At 34.8% G+C, this 16,631-nt stretch overlaps 1 protein-coding gene across 4 annotated transcripts in view; it reads left to right on the top strand.

Moving 5' to 3' along the window:
* Positions 1 to 16,631, top strand: part of LOC150108868 (ubiquitin-protein ligase E3B) — a 552,093-nt gene that overhangs the window by 506,123 nt on the left and 29,339 nt on the right. For all 4 annotated transcript variants that reach the window (XM_090410488.1, XM_090410470.1, XM_090410479.1 and 1 more), the window contains 2 exons: positions 3,730 to 3,912; positions 12,834 to 12,945. In XM_090410488.1, the coding sequence (XP_090266614.1) occupies positions 3,730 to 3,912; positions 12,834 to 12,945 (295 nt within the window). The remainder of the gene's footprint in view (positions 1 to 3,729; positions 3,913 to 12,833; positions 12,946 to 16,631) is intronic.

Raw genomic sequence — 16,631 nt, 5'->3', positions numbered from 1 at the left:
TATCTCTAATTTTTTTCATAATGGAATATGACTGATGAGAGGTTATGCACATATCATTTTATCTTCAGAGAACGCTCGACCTCACTGTAAGATAACCAATAAATCACACAATTCAGCAGCACACACACACACACAATGGTCAGCAGTAATTAGCTTATTTTTTACCAACTGATAAAATATGCAGAATATGAACTGTTAATAGCAGATATTAAAACTTGGAAAGTTGAGAAAGAGGTATTTATTTTCCCAAAATATTTCATTATATTGATTCTAACCTAAACGTTTTTCAGTTGTTTTCTGAGTTTACCACTGTGTTGTATAATATAACTGTATACATCTGACAATGTTCTGGAGCCAATCGGAATCTAGAAATGTACTAACCTAATTTTATTGAGAGTTTTTATGATACTGAATGATTTTAATATTTGCTTGCAAATGGCAAAGAAGAAATTGTTTGTTGTTTTCCATAAAAAGTGGTTCAAGACATATGTTAAAAGCAGAGTCTTAGCAAAAAATGGTATCATTAATAAAGTAATAATGATAATAATGTCTTGTGTCACTTATAAAAATGCATGATGTTTACCACATTAATGCATAAGTACACCCTCTGTCCAAAAAGAAACCGAACTTTTGATAGAAAATAAAACACAGGCCAAATATAATTATTCAAATTATTTATTTCAATCAATATACTTTCCCTCAGCTTTGATACAGCATTTGGCATAGTCAATTAATTCGTTAAATGAGTTTTTCATATCGGTTTTTGGGATACTGTTGAGGGTCATGGTTACTGCTGCTTGAACGTTTTCAGTGGTGTCGTATCGCATTCCTTTCATTGGCAAATGAAGTTGGGGGAAGAGAAAGAAGTCACAGGGTGCTAAATCAGGTGAATACAGCGAGTGATCCAACACATAAACTTGGTTTTTGCTCAAAAACTGTCTCACAATGTTCGAACGATTAGATGGTGCATTATCATGCAAAAATTACCAGCTGCCTGCATCACGATATTCATGCTGTATGCGACGAATTCTTGCTATCAATCGCTTCAAAACAGCGAGATAAAACTCACCATTGACAGTTTGGCCAGGCGGAACGAATTCTTTGTGGATAATGCCCTTGGAATCGTAGAAACAAATCGGCATTGTCTTTATTTTGACTTCTCCAGGCGGCTTTTTTTCGGATGTTGAAGGTGTTAAGTCTGTGCTGTAGGGGAATGTGGCAGAATTTCCCAACAGTTACAACTCAACCACTCACAAGTAGTGTGTGTGGAGTAGTGCTGTCATGCAACAAAATCACAGCACTTGTCAGGAGTCATGGTCATCTGCGTCGAATATTGGTTTTCAGTTTGTCCAACATTGCATAGTACAGCTCTTCATTAATTGTTCCTCCCTTCAGCAAGAAGTCGTCAACATAACATCCACAAGAGAGTGTGGATATTTCCAGGTCATGGAGTCTTGTTTCCTCTCTGGGGTAAAGTGATCAACCCACATTTCATCTCCTGTCTGCCTCGTGCTCCTCTGACGTTTGTAGGGGCACCCAGCAAGAACACAACTGTTGAAAACCAAGGACATTATGAACAAATTCGTAAACAGTAGACTTACTCGTCTTCAAGAACGATGCCCTTAATGAGCGAAATGTTGTCTTCTGTCTTGCTCGATGAAAGTCTCCCCTGCTGATGTTGATCTTCAGTGTCACTATGGCCCACTTTAAATTCATTGCGCCAAAAACGCCTGCTTCTCTGACATCACCTTTTTGACACACACAGTGAATGTCACTGTGTATGTCGGCACAAGACAGATGGGTCATTCTATCACCCAAGTGGTAAGAACCCTTGGGTTCTCGAGAGACTGTATCAACTGTCTACTATGGAGTATACCATCAATGGACGTACCAGTGGCCAACCACACACACACACACCATTGATGACCGGGGATAGACATAAACTGTCCAGGCTTGTACAGACCAACTGCAGGGCAACAGTGGCACAAATCACATCCAGTTTCAATGTTAGAGGTCCAAGTTGCACCAGTGAGCAAACAGTACAGCATACCCTGCATATCATCAGCTGTTGGAGCTGACACCCTAATCATGTATCATTGTTGACAACACGTCATCAGGCATTGTGCCTCATTTGGTGTTGGAAACATGAAACTGGACTCCTACAGAGCAGACCAAGTCATGTGGTCAGCATGAGACCATGGCCCCATCATGCCAGGGTTTGGGAAACCTCATGTGATACATCAGGTCCTTTAGTGTGTCTGAAGTGGTCCTTAAATGCTGCAAGCTACCAAAATGTGCTGGCTGATCACCTACACACATTCAAGGCTTCGTGCATTCTGCATCTAGTGGTCTGTTTCAGCAGGACAATGTGATGCAACCACCTAGGGAAATCGTGGCTCTAGGAACACTTATCTGAGTTTGGGACCATCCAGTGGCCCCCCAAGGTCCCCAGATTTAAATCTAATCAAATCTCTCTGGGATGCCATAGAATGAAATATCATATCCATGGACAATGCTGCAACAGGTATGGTTGCAATTACCTCTGGCATCTGGTGAAGTCAGTGCCTCAGAGAGTAAAGGTTGTTATTTGTGCTATAGAGGAGGACTCGCATGCTATTAGGTAGGTATCTCTAATGTTTTGTCCATTGTGTGTATATTTGTATAAAATATTATAGACCTGCCTAGATGAATTGTGTGAGTCTGTGGAAAGCAACAAGCAGTTTGGTCATATTACTGTAGTAAGTTAAAACAAAGTACTCAGTGCTATGTTTCTTCCAAAATATGATGCAGAAACAACTCATTGAGCCATGAGAAGATGAATAATAGAGCTAAACACATTACTGCAATAGTACAAAATCAACATTAATATTACATTAATACATGCACACATATGTATATATGCTGGCCTGGTTAGCAGAGTAGTTAATGTATATTCTCTCCAACAAGCCAACCAGAGCAAGCTGTGGGTAGATTATGAGCAGGTGGTTCATGAACCATTACCAGAAATTGGTATATGGGGAATGTGAATCTGCCAGATTTAAGGTAACCAGTGATGAACCCCAGTATCCATAAGTGGACCATTATTGTTCAGTCTGTACAGTAATGATATTGGGAAGGACCTGACAGAAGATGCTCAGCTGTTTCCTGATAATGTAAAAAGATTGGCAGAACAATCAGGGATGCCTACCAATATACAGCACTTAAAATAATTTACATAGACTGGAACTGTGGGCATTTGGTAATGACTGTCAGTTCAATGTTAACAAGAGTAAAGCAAAGCACTTTGGCATGACGAGATTTCCAGTGGCAATCTCCAGTGGCAGTACAAAAAAACTCAGATTTTTGTACTTCAGAATAGACAAACTGGTCCCACAAACACAAATCTCCAGGCATAAATACTTATCCTTAGGGAATTCAGCATGCTGGCTGCATTAATTTGTCTTGATCCCTAATCAAGGAGCACTATACATCCTAAGGAATGCATGGTGTTTGAAGATGATGATAATAATAATAGCTGGTGTTGGGACTGTGACTTCCCTCAACAAGTCCTTGACTTTCTGGAGGTCTCTGATAATGATAAATATAAAGCATTTTGTGTTTTATACATAAAATATTGTTATTAATGAAAACATAAGTGTTATCAGAATAGCTTGTTTTAATTTTATAAATATGTTTTTATTATGTATAGCTTTATGTAAGTGCAATAATAATGTCTTCTCCTTGTCCTAGAATCAGTTATATCCACTTGATGGCACACTTCCGAATGCATGTACAAATCCATGAACAGACAGCAGCTTTTATACGTGGTTTCCGTTCCATTGTCAACCCAGATTGGCTGACTATATTTTCTACTCCAGAGCTACAAAGATTAATTTCAGGAGATAATACTCCAGTTGATCTTCAAGATCTCAGGTATAAAGTCCGTTATTCCTTGCTTTATAGATATGTTATCATAATATTCATTCAGAATCCTTATAAATTCATTATTCTGTAGTATGTCATAGAATACTTAAATAATGAATAAAATTTTCTTTCAAAAATATTAATAATAAATATTATACAGCCATAAAGTAGACGTTTTCAAAAATTGGAAATGGTTAGAAAACGAAAAATCATTTCCAGTCTTTGAACTTGAGCAGGGATATTTTCAATAGAAATTGCACACGTTTATGAGTTTATAAAGATACTTGTGACATAAGAAATGAATTGCACAGTACACATGTGCACAAAAAATGTATTTAATTACTCTTTAGTTTGATAGTCATTTTGGCATTTAATTTGGCATTTATCTTATTGTTATTATTATTATTACAATAGACCCCCCAGGGAGTCAGTAGCATAAGGAGAGGAGACAGGCCACATATCACTCACCTCATACCACCTGTCATACTATCTCACCATCTCCAAAGGCAAGTCATTACAATCATGCAGTGCTCCCTGAGAGAAAAATCTAGCTCTCTCTTTTTTTTTACAGCATTTATTATTATATGTAAAATCTTTTGAAAGGATAGCCATTGAAAAATGCCACACTAAGCCAAATTTATGGCTGTATTATTCCAGTGATATTTTCTGAGCTCAAATGGTGTTGAAATACTTAATGATTTCAACAATTTCTTGGACAGACTAATCCCTAAAATTCATTTTACAATAGAAATTTAAGAAAACAGAATACTTCCATTCCTTGATGTGTTCATCTCAATCATTGAACAAGAAATTAACAGTCCCAGTATGATTAAAAAAAAGTCGCTCCTGGTAGATATTTACACTGTACTTATCACCATCACCTACCCAGAAATGAAGTAAGGGTGGCAAGGGTTTCATAAAAACTTTTAAAGATAGAATGTGTACCATATCTAATAACAAAAGGGGGGGGGGAATGAAGAAATAGATTATCATAGAGAAATTCTTGTAAGGAAATGGCAATGATCAATAAACTTTTAATGACACCATAAATGTGCACGAAAGAATAAATTACAAGGGCATGCACAGTCATCACTTTACTACACATCACAAATACCACAGATAAAACAGCTGGCATATTGAAACAGTACGGTATGACCTCAAAGTTGCCTATAAATCCCTGAGGGGAAAAAAAAAACTATGATGCTTAGGTCACCCTACCAACCTTGTCTATGTAAGTGCTCTTTAAGATTCCAGGTGTATGTACAGCTTGCTGTATATTTGCATATATTATGTTGAGACATTTGAAAAAGAAAGAGTGATTTTTATGAAAGAACATATTTAGGATGTGAAGAAAAGATCATATAAATCAGACTTGGATTATTGTTACAATTATTACAAGAGAGGCTACATATCACCTGCCCCACATGCCATACTGTCTCTTAAATTCATAACTATATTTTTTAAGCAAATTCCAGTGTAGACTAATATGTTAACTAAAATGAATTTAATTAATACTTCTAATTTGGCAAAGTCCAAAGTTCCATCATCAGGGAACAAAATATAATAATATATGTGCATGCAGGCACTATTATTATTTAAAGTATTAAATGTATTTGTTAATATATTAGTGTGTTGTAATTTCCTTAAAAAATAGTTATGAATAGCCAACAGGTAATCCTTGCCACCAGTGTCTTAAATTCATTTACAATATATGGCTCTCACCCCTTTCTTGACTGCATTCATTCTCAACTTCCATGGATGCCCTCTTGTCCCCCCCCCCTTTCCCACCCTTCATAAAATGAAAAATTCCATCTCTTGGCATCGTGTGTGAGCCTTTCAGAAGTTTGTAGATCTCTATCATATCACCCCTCTTTCTCCTTTCTGCAGTTCACAATTTCTCAGTCTTCGTCTAAAAAATTGAGATGTAAGAGGAAGAATTCATCATAAAATCACTGGTCAATCTGCACAAATTCATCTTGAAGAACATCTGGAATACATTTCACTTAAAGAACCCAACAAATCCAGTTTAGTAAGCCACACATTATGTATAAAACATAAGTTTCAGTGGAACAAAAACAAAATGTTACACAAAACTTACTTTCTTCTGGAAAGACTACAAAGAAAGCTGCGAAGCCCACAACCCAAACCGGAATAAAAGCAATTGAATAAAACTTTCTCAATTTTGGGAAGTTATATTGACTAATACTCACCATTCATGTGTTTCTTAATTATTATTATTTAGGCCTCCAAGAAGTCAAAAGACTCATCGTGGGAGGTCCTTCCTAGGGAACACAAGTCTATCAAGACTCATCGTGGGAGCTCCCTCCTAGGAAACACAAAGTCTATCATACCACTCCTTAAACTCATTGACTGTTCTTGCTCTCACCACTCTATCAGGCAATGTATTCCATGGTTCAACCATCCTCCATGCAAAGAAATTACACCTCACACTCTTGCTCACAGTTTCCTTTTGTAACTTCTAGGGATGGCTCCTTGTCATCACTCCTTCCTGCTGTTAAACCAAGTGAAAGAACTCCCCAGTGTCAACCCTGTAACCACCTCTCAATAGTTTAAAAGTCTCAATCATATCACCTCTCCTCCTCCTATCAACCAAACTCTGCAGTCCATATTCCCTCAGCCGATCCTCATAACTAGCATTGTACAGTCCTGAGACTGTCTTTGTTATCTGCCTTTGTACCCTTTCCACAGTTAATTTATCCCCTTCAAATTCTGGGAACCAAATCTGAGAACAGTAGTCTAAGTGTGATCTGATCAGGGTCTTATACAACGGAATGATAACTCTTTTATATCTGCAGGTCAGCGTCCTCATTATTGCAGCAATCCTCTGAATGATATAATCACGTAATCACAAGAAAGATATTTATTTAACCAAATATTTCGGTCTGGAAATAGCAGACCATCGTCGGTGGTATTACAAGAACAGTTTAAAAAATATACAAGCTAGAATACTAACAATAGATCGTTGAAATTAGAACATGCCGCGTGATGTTATATCACTAAGTATGAAACGAAATATTTTGAAGTAGAAACATGATTGAATTTGCTATTTAAAAAAAATAAAAAAAAAAAAAAAAAAAAATTAATGAGTAATCTTGATTAGGCTTTCCCAGATTTTTGATATAGATATGCAGTCATTACGATTCAGGTTGGGATGATGGAGCAAGGCCTCCACGCTTTCCTTGAACAGACGTTCGAACCTATAACGCGATCTATGTAAGAGGCGCGTTTTGGACCAAAGGATGCTGTGGTCAGTTTCAATCCCGTGTTGAGCCAAACCAGACTTTTCAGGTTTATTGTGAAGAATGGATGATTGATGTTCTTGGATTCTTTTTTCAAGAGAACGTCCAGTCTGTCCAAAGTAAGAGAGATCACAGTTGCAAGGAATTTGATAAACTCCAGGAAGAGATAAAGTTGAGCGTTTGTCTTTAGGAGAAGGAAAATGAGAAGACAATTTGTTAATAGGAGAATACGTAGCTGTTAAATCATATTTCTTCAAAATTCTTGCGATAGGTTCTGAAATACCGGAGATATAAGGAATAGGTACTCGACGTATTGAATCTTTGTTGTTTTGTGGAGGATTATAAGATGTAAGAAGACGTTGAATACTTTTTTCAGAAAAGCCATTGAGTTTCATGTGTTGCTGGATAGTAGAAAGTTCTTTCTGTAGATAATCAAAAGTAGAACAATTAGTTTTGGCTCTTTTGATGAGACATTTTATAATTCCTGTTTTATGACATGGATGATGGGCTGATTCTTTCAGAATATAACGACCTGTGAATGTTGGTTTCCTGTATACTGTAGTTGTAAGAATATTTGAAGATGATCGGATGAGGAGAACGTCTAAAAAAGATAACTGGTTGTTTTCTTCTAATTCCATAGTAAACTTTATGCGATGATGTAAGGAATTAATACTGTTTAAAAAGGAAGATAAAGTGTTTTTACTGTGAGGCCAAATAGCAAATATGTCATCTATATATCTTACCCAAAAAGATGGTAAAGGGAAACTAGATGTGAAGAGGACTTTTTCTAAATGTTCTAAATAAAAGTTGGCTAAAGCTGGAGAAAGAGGACTTCCCATGGCTGTTCCTTCTACTTGGCTATAAAATTTGTTTTGACATATGAAATAACCAGAATGTATAACGAAATCGAATAGTTTTATAATATCTTGAGGAAAGATGTCAGCAAGTAGTTTTAAAGTTTCCTTAAGAGGTACATTGGTGTATAAAGATTCTATATCAAAACTAACCATAAGATCTGTAGGTTGTAATGAGATATCTTTTAATTTTTCTAAGAAATCTGAGGAGTTTTTTAAAAAAGAACTCGAGTTGCCAATGTAAGATTTCAGTAATTTAGCTAGATATTTGGCTATACGGTAAGTAGGAGAATCAATGCAATCTACTATTGGACGAAGAGGATAGTCAATCTTATGGATTTTTGGAAGGCCATAGAATCTAGGAGGTCTTGCAAAATGAGTTTTAAGTCTTTCAATTGTGTCTTTATCCAAACTGATGACTTCATCAAGGAGAGAATTTAATTTCTTTAGTTGTCTGTTGGTTGGATTATAATCAATTTCTTGATATGTGGAGCGATCTCGAAGCAAAAGAGAAAGTTTTCTTCTGTAATTTACTGAGTCCATAACTACTGTTGCTTTTCCCTTGTCAGCTTTAGTGATAATGAGGTGATTATTTTTTTTTCTCAAGGACTGTAAAGATTTCATTTCAGAAGGAGATATGTTAGAAGGAGGAAGTTTAGCCTTAAGTAGAGAAGAAGCGACTTCTAGGCGAAGAGCATTAGCTTTATCGCTGGTTAGATGATTAAGATTCCTTTCAATGTTAACTAGGAAATCTAGATATGGTATTTTATTTGGAACAATAGAAAAATCATGTCCTTTTGAAAGGATGAGGGTTTCGCTTTTAGTCAAAGGACGTCCGGATATATTTACAATCCAATTATCTGGAGTTATGAATGCTTTGGATTGTTTAGACGAAAGAGCCTCATATTTACGGATAAGATGTTGACTTAGTTTATTATAAGCACGTTGAGTAGAACGTTTAGCTACATTTAGAACTATGTGAGAAAGATGTGGATCCAAATTTGTGGATATATAGGTGCGTAAATCAGAAGTCTGATGACTGTGAATAGCAAGATCACGTTTAGCAGCTTTAAGTTGATTACGGATTAGAGATAAACTTGTGTTCCGGTAAATATTATGAGCTCCAGGAGATTTTATTGTTTCTTTAATCTTAGCGAAATTGGGAATAATCTTGTTGTCGCGGCACTTTTTTAAGAAATTAATCTTTGCTCGTAACCTACCTTGTATAACTGAAAGTTTTCCTAATTTACCAGTTATTTTGGTAGCATTTTCCCCGTGAAGGATAAGAATTTGTTGTTTTAAGGATACTTGCGACATAAGACTGAATGATATAATCACGTAATCACAAGAAAGATATTTATTTAACCAAATATTTCGGTCTGGAAATAGCAGACCATCGTCGGTGGTATTACAAGAACAGTTTAAAAAATATACAAGCTAGAATACTAACAATAGATCGTTGAAATTAGAACATGCCGCGTGATGTTATATCACTAAGTATGAAACGAAATATTTTGAAGTAGAAACATGATTGAATTTGCTATTTAAAAAAAAAAAAAAAAAAAAAAAAAAAAAATTAATGAGTAATCTTGATTAGGCTTTCCCAGATTTTTGATATAGATATGCAGTCATTACGATTCAGGTTGGGATGATGGAGCAAGGCCTCCACGCTTTCCTTGAACAGACGTTCGAACCTATAACGCGATCTATGTAAGAGGCGCGTTTTGGACCAAAGGATGCTGTGGTCAGTTTCAATCCCGTGTTGAGCCAAACCAGACTTTTCAGGTTTATTGTGAAGAATGGATGATTGATGTTCTTGGATTCTTTTTTCAAGAGAACGTCCAGTCTGTCCAAAGTAAGAGAGATCACAGTTGCAAGGAATTTGATAAACTCCAGGAAGAGACAAAGTTGAGCGTTTGTCTTTAGGAGAAGGAAAATGAGAAGACAATTTGTTAATAGGAGAATACGTAGCTGTTAAATCATATTTCTTCAAAATTCTTGCGATAGGTTCTGAAATACCGGAGATATAAGGAATAGGTACTCGACGTATTGAATCTTTGTTGTTTTGTGGAGGATTATAAGATGTAAGAAGACGTTGAATACTTTTTTCAGAAAAGCCATTGAGTTTCATGTGTTGCTGGATAGTAGAAAGTTCTTTCTGTAGATAATCAAAAGTAGAACAATTAGTTTTGGCTCTTTTGATGAGACATTTTATAATTCCTGTTTTATGACATGGATGATGGGCTGATTCTTTCAGAATATAACGACCTGTGAATGTTGGTTTCCTGTATACTGTAGTTGTAAGAATATTTGAAGATGATCGGATGAGGAGAACGTCTAAAAAAGATAACTGGTTGTTTTCTTCTAATTCCATAGTAAACTTTATGCGATGATGTAAGGAATTAATACTGTTTAAAAAGGAAGATAAAGTGTTTTTACTGTGAGGCCAAATAGCAAATATGTCATCTATATATCTTACCCAAAAAGATGGTAAAGGGAAACTAGATGTGAAGAGGACTTTTTCTAAATGTTCTAATTTCAACGATCTATTGTTAGTATTCTAGCTTGTATATTTTTTAAACTGTTCTTGTAATACCACCGACGATGGTCTGCTATTTCCAGACCGAAATATTTGGTTAAATAAATATCTTTCTTGTGATTACGTGATTATATCATTCAGTCTTATGTCGCAAGTATCCTTAAAACAACAGCAATCCTCTGTTACCTTCATCACCTTTGCAATATGTCCCCTGAATTTCAAGTTTCTATCTATTTCTATTTCTTATGTTTCTTTATATTTCTTTCTATCTGTATTTCTATTAATTTGTAATTAAATTTTTGTTTATATTTAAAAATAATTTATGAACTAAATTAAGATATTGTAATTTATTTTGAATATCTCTTAATGAAGATGGAGCTATCCTCCTGCAGCCGATAGTGCACATAATATGTGCTTTCAATTGAATTGTCCTTTTTAGCATTTTCCTGTAACTGTATTGACAATGGCTATGAAACTTAGCCGAAAAGTTTTCAAATAAAGACATTAGAAGTAAATGTAAGTGATTCTGGTAATAATATTTTATGATGAATTTCTTAGTGTCTCTCCTCATAATCTATATTCCACAGTTTTGATATAACCTTTAACAGTTTCATTTGCACCCTTTGCATCACCCTAGAAACCAGGAGACCAGACCTGTGCACAGTAGCCCAGATGAGGTCTTATCAAAGCATTGTAAAGAGGCAAAATAATTTCGTTATTCTTACATGTCAGTGTTCATTTCAGCATTGCAGTTATCCTCTGAGGTCATGATTGAGTTTGATAAGAGGAATGGATACAGAATAGTATCCATTCTGTATTACCATTCTGTATTATGCATTACTTTTAGACATTGATAAAGCTTTTGATAGGATTCAGCACTGAAGGCAGTTGCAAAAGTTGGAAGATATGGGATTGGTTTATAAACTACTAGTATGGATAAGAGGATGAATGACTGAGAGATATCAGAAAGTGGTGCATGGGGATGCAAGTCTACAAGATTTAATGTGACCAGTGGTGTACCACAGGAATTAGACATGGTCCATTGTTATTCAACTTTAACATTAATTGGGGAAGAATACATACAGCTATTTGCTGAAGATTCAGAGATAGCAGAGTAATCAGCAATAAGGCTGATATTGTGGGCATGTGAAAATGGCCATCAGTTCACTGTTAGCAAATATAAAGAAATGTACTTTGTAATGATATACAAAGTCATATTGTATTGGTGGGATTATGCTAGAAGTGAGCAAGTTATTCAAACATGACCTTCCCTTAGTAAACCCCATGCTGCTCGTTGCAAGTTATAGATTCTCTTTAAATAACTATATTTTTTAAGCAAATTCCAGTGTAGACTAATATGTTAACTAAAATGAATTTAATTAATACTTCTAATTCGGCAAAGTCCAAAGTTCCATCATCAGGGAACAAAATATAATAAGATATGTGCATGCAGGCACTATTATTATTTAAAGTATTAAATGTATTTGTTAATATATTAGTGTGTTGTAATTTCCTTAAAAAATAGTTATGAATAGCCAACAGGTAATCCTTGCCACCAGTCTCTTAAATTCATTTACAATATATGGCTCTCACCCCTTTCTTGACTGCATTCATTCTCAACTTCCATGGATGCCCTCTTGTCCCCACCCTTCATACAATTAGAACTGGAGTCTTTCCAACCCTGTTCATCTGTAGTAAATTTATTGTAGTAATAGAAGAAAAAAAAATCAGGTAATCAGAGAACTAACAACAATGTCATATATTGAATTTAATAGTTATATTCTTGAATTTAAAAAAATTCCAATCAATTTCCAGCACAGTGCAATAAAAAAAAAAAAAAGGCTTTATCCTAAACCCAATGATTGGCCTACATAAAAGGCATAAATTCACAGAACTAGCTCTGATGGTAAGAAGATATGTGTGGCATCTCATCATGACAAGCCTTATTATTTTAACAATGATTCCTTTAGCAGTAGTTTATATTTTAATGAATTATTCTGCTGCTATATGTTGTCAAATTAAAAAAAAAATAATTGTTCTGTTGAAGTACTACATAGAGCATAAGAAACTAGTAGAATATATATATATATATATATATATATATATATATATTAATAGGTCAAGTATGGTCATTATTTTAGAGTACCGCTATTATTAGTACATCAAATTTATTTCTGATAATTACATAAATAAAACGGAGCTATAAATTAACAAATTCATATTAAGATAGCTAAAAAAAATTTGTTAATTATTTTCGTCTCTTTATTGTTTGCACAGAAGACATACCAAATATTTTGGTGGTTTCCATAACAACCATCGAGTGATTAACTGGCTATGGGATATTCTGGAAAAAGATTTTACTCCTGAAGAACATCGACTTTTCCTAAAGGTGGGTTTTAATTTTTGTGGTGAATAAACAAATTAATTATGAATATTCTGAATTGTTCTGGTTTTACATGTGTTATTATAGTTTAATTATTTGATACAATGCAGTAAGTAAAGAGTACCTCATAGACTAATATTCCAGCTCCATTTACTGTGGCATTCTCAACATTAGAGCAGTCACATGATTCCAAAGGCAATAAAGAAATGAGGATACAAACTCAAACCTGTCTTTGTGCGTGAGATTTTGCATACCTCTGGATATAATCAAGGTTGACTGATTTTGTTGTTGCTTGTTATGGCAGTTCTCATATCTTTTGCAGCCAAATTTATCTAAATTAGGAATGCTTTGTAAAGCAAATGCTGGTTCTCAATTAGCCTTTTGTGTTTGAAGCAATATATAGATTAATTTTAAAGTTGCTTTAAGATGGAGAAAAAAAAAAAGTCTTCATGAGATAGTTTTCTCCATCTTCCTGCATGAAGAGTGATGAGCACATCTGCTAACTTGTTTTTTCTATATTGATTGATTAAATACAGTTGAATCTCAGTACAGAGGGAAACACACAGGGACCACAAAAGTAGTTTGTCCATAGTTTGATATAATAAATTTCCCTTTAGTACAATGTTATGCTTGTGGAGCATTGTACACGTTGCCCATAATAGGTAAGTTTGCATGGGCAACAACTCTGTATACTACTGATAATGGACAGATTTCTTCTTCAGGAATGCATTTAAGGGATCAACTAATTTTAAGTAAAATATTCCTGTTAAGTATTTTTTCTCTCAGATTCCCCCCCCACACACACACACCAATGTAACGAATTACTACTATTTTAGTCTTCTGTTAGTCTGAATGTTAGTGAGGTTAATTGATCATTTTTAGCTGATCTTTTTTTTTAAGACTGTGCCCGTGGGAATGGTATCTGCTTCCATAGCATGACAATATAATCTTTAAATTTGATTCTATTCTCTAACTACAGGAACTTTTTCTAGGCTATTTTAATACAGCCAGTTCCTGAGTTTACCAATCTTTGTCACAGTTATTCCTCATAGAAACTCAATTTTTTACCTTGCAACTAAAAAATATTGACCAGAGAACTTTCACTATTTCAGACAATAAATATATACAGTTGAAACCACGAGATGGCAGCAGTTGTCAACTGAACTTTGTTTCAATAATGGAATACAATGAGTTTGCATAATAATTATAAAAATGAAAGAAAACTCGCATTAAAAACTTTATTACAATTTTTTTTTTTCCATTTTTGTCAATTTTCAATCATAGGCACCATCAGTACAGGATTATAGAACAGTAATTAAACTATAACAGACAAATTTTAAAAGTACTATCTCTCATAAAGAGGATAGACACAGACCATAAACTGTGTTTAGTGCAGATATCAGGCTGTTCAGGCCTGTGATATTTAATGTAAGACTTGTGTTCTTCTAGACAAATAAAAGCTGATTTCTCCAAAATAAGATAAGGAATCTGATAGACGCATGGAAAACCTAGAGGTAGATGCTTTGTCTTAGAAGAAGCAAAAAGTATGGAGATTTTTCAAATGGGGCGAAAGGTAACAAAAATATTCAGTGGTTTTAAAACTTTTGCAATGCATTCAGGAATGCCTTGCATGTAAGGGATAGGAATGAGTTATTTCTTCTGCATTGGAAGGGGCAGAGATACCATAACTGCTAAAAGCTTGTTTGATAAAAGATATAACTATTTGATAAAAAGAAGGATTTAATGTGTTGTAATTAATTCTGCAAGTTTGTCTGAAGAACATGAAGAATGAGCATGATGATCCAAAGGTGGAGGCCTTTGGATCATTGATTGTCTAATTATTAGTCATGGCTAAAGATAGATTGACTGACCTTCAAATCTTCAATTAATCTTCAAAAAAATTAGTTAGGGCTAAAATAGTCTAATATGTTATTTCCTTCGGGGAATAAAAAATGTTAGTGGATTATGATTGTGTCTGAAAATAGCAAAATAGCAATTCTTGGATCATTGTTCCTTGATGAGGTTTGCATATCAGCTGACTCCTGGAACAGGATTATGTAACTGTATATTCAATTGCCTACTCTCAGTTAACTGACCAGTAACAATTTTCCTGCTTGATTCCACTGTATGTAGAATCCTGAAATGAATTAGAATACATTTTAAATACATTTTTGCTGCTATAATATATGACTTATTAAATTTGGTCAGAAGGTCCAATTCCAGAGTATTGGAACAGAGACCTTGTGATACGCATAAAAAAAAAAGGGGGGAATAACACTGAATAGGAGAAATACAGAGGAATTTATTGAATGTTTCCCCATGTTGAGCTATACAACATGAAAAACTTTTTACATGTTGTATAGCTTCTGCATTTTTAGTATGGTTCCATGTCACAGAATGCCCAAGAATCCCCTCATTTTGATCTCTTCTTGCTCAAACTTTCCTTTTCAGAGTATCGCATTTATTTCTGCATTTAACACTCAGCAAATTCTAATAACCATTCCAACATCTGATTAGTCATCTCTAAAACTTGATTTTCTCTAACCAAAATATCCAAATGGTGAAGTTAATTATTATTATTATTATACAGGCACCAATGGAGTCAGAAGACTTATCGCGGGAGACCCAATCTATACATACAAACTATCTTGCCCTCTCCTTGAACCCATTAACAGAAAAAGCACTCACAACTGACTCTGGTAACCTATTCCACTTATTTGCCACTCATTTCCTGGAGTACAGTGTCATCAATCTGACAGCACTTTACTCCAGGAAAAGCTATTTGGTATAAATAGATTACAAATTATTTATCCCAAAATTCATAACTTTGCATTTCTCAACATTAAACTAACACCCATTAACTTTTGCCCATACTGACAGCTTATTTAAAACATCCTGCAAACTCTCCACATCGCCTTTATTAACTATTACTCTACCTAATTTTGCATCATCAGTAAACAACTGAATATTTCCTTTCAGGTTATTTCCTATATCATTTATGTACAAATTAAACAGCAATAGTCTCAGCACTGAACCTTGAGGCACCCCACTAGTCATCTTTTTTTGCCTCGGTTCTTCCCCTCCATATACCACTTTTTGATATCTGCCCATCAGCCACCCTCTTATCCACTTAACCAGTGTCATGTTCTTTCCCATTTGTTCTAATTTGCATAAGAGAGTTCCCTGTGAAATTCTGTTAAATGCCTTTGCAAAATCCAGCAAAATTATCATGTCCTTTCCTTTATCCAACTCAGCTGTTACTCTATTATAAAAAGTTAGTAAATTACTAAGGCATGACTGACCTTTCACAAAGCTATGTTGACCCTCATACAGTATCATATTTTTATCTACCAATTTCTTGAATTGTCTTTTTAACCAATTTTTCTAGTACTTTTACCACCACACCTGAGATACTGATTGGTCTATAATTTGATACTGCAATCTTTGAACCTCCCTTATGCAAGGAAATTATTTTGCCCTCTTTCCACTTCCTTGGAACTCTACTAGAGCTGACTTAAATTAAATAGCTTAGTCAAAGGCATTGCCAGTTCCCCTTACACATTCCCACGAAACCCTAGCTGATATCTCATCTAGTCCCACAGCTCTGTTTACATTGAGATCCTGCAATATCCTAAGAACCTCCAATTCATCCACCTCTGTTCCTACATTAGTGTCTGCTACATACGTTAAAG

Source organism: Typopeltis vanoorti, chromosome 2 (assembly GCF_054136105.1).
Source record: "Typopeltis vanoorti isolate ZY-2024b chromosome 2, IOZ_Tvanoo_1.0, whole genome shotgun sequence".
Taxonomy (NCBI): domain Eukaryota; kingdom Metazoa; phylum Arthropoda; class Arachnida; order Uropygi; family Thelyphonidae; genus Typopeltis; species Typopeltis vanoorti.
This window is presented reverse-complemented; position numbering and strand designations above follow the sequence as displayed.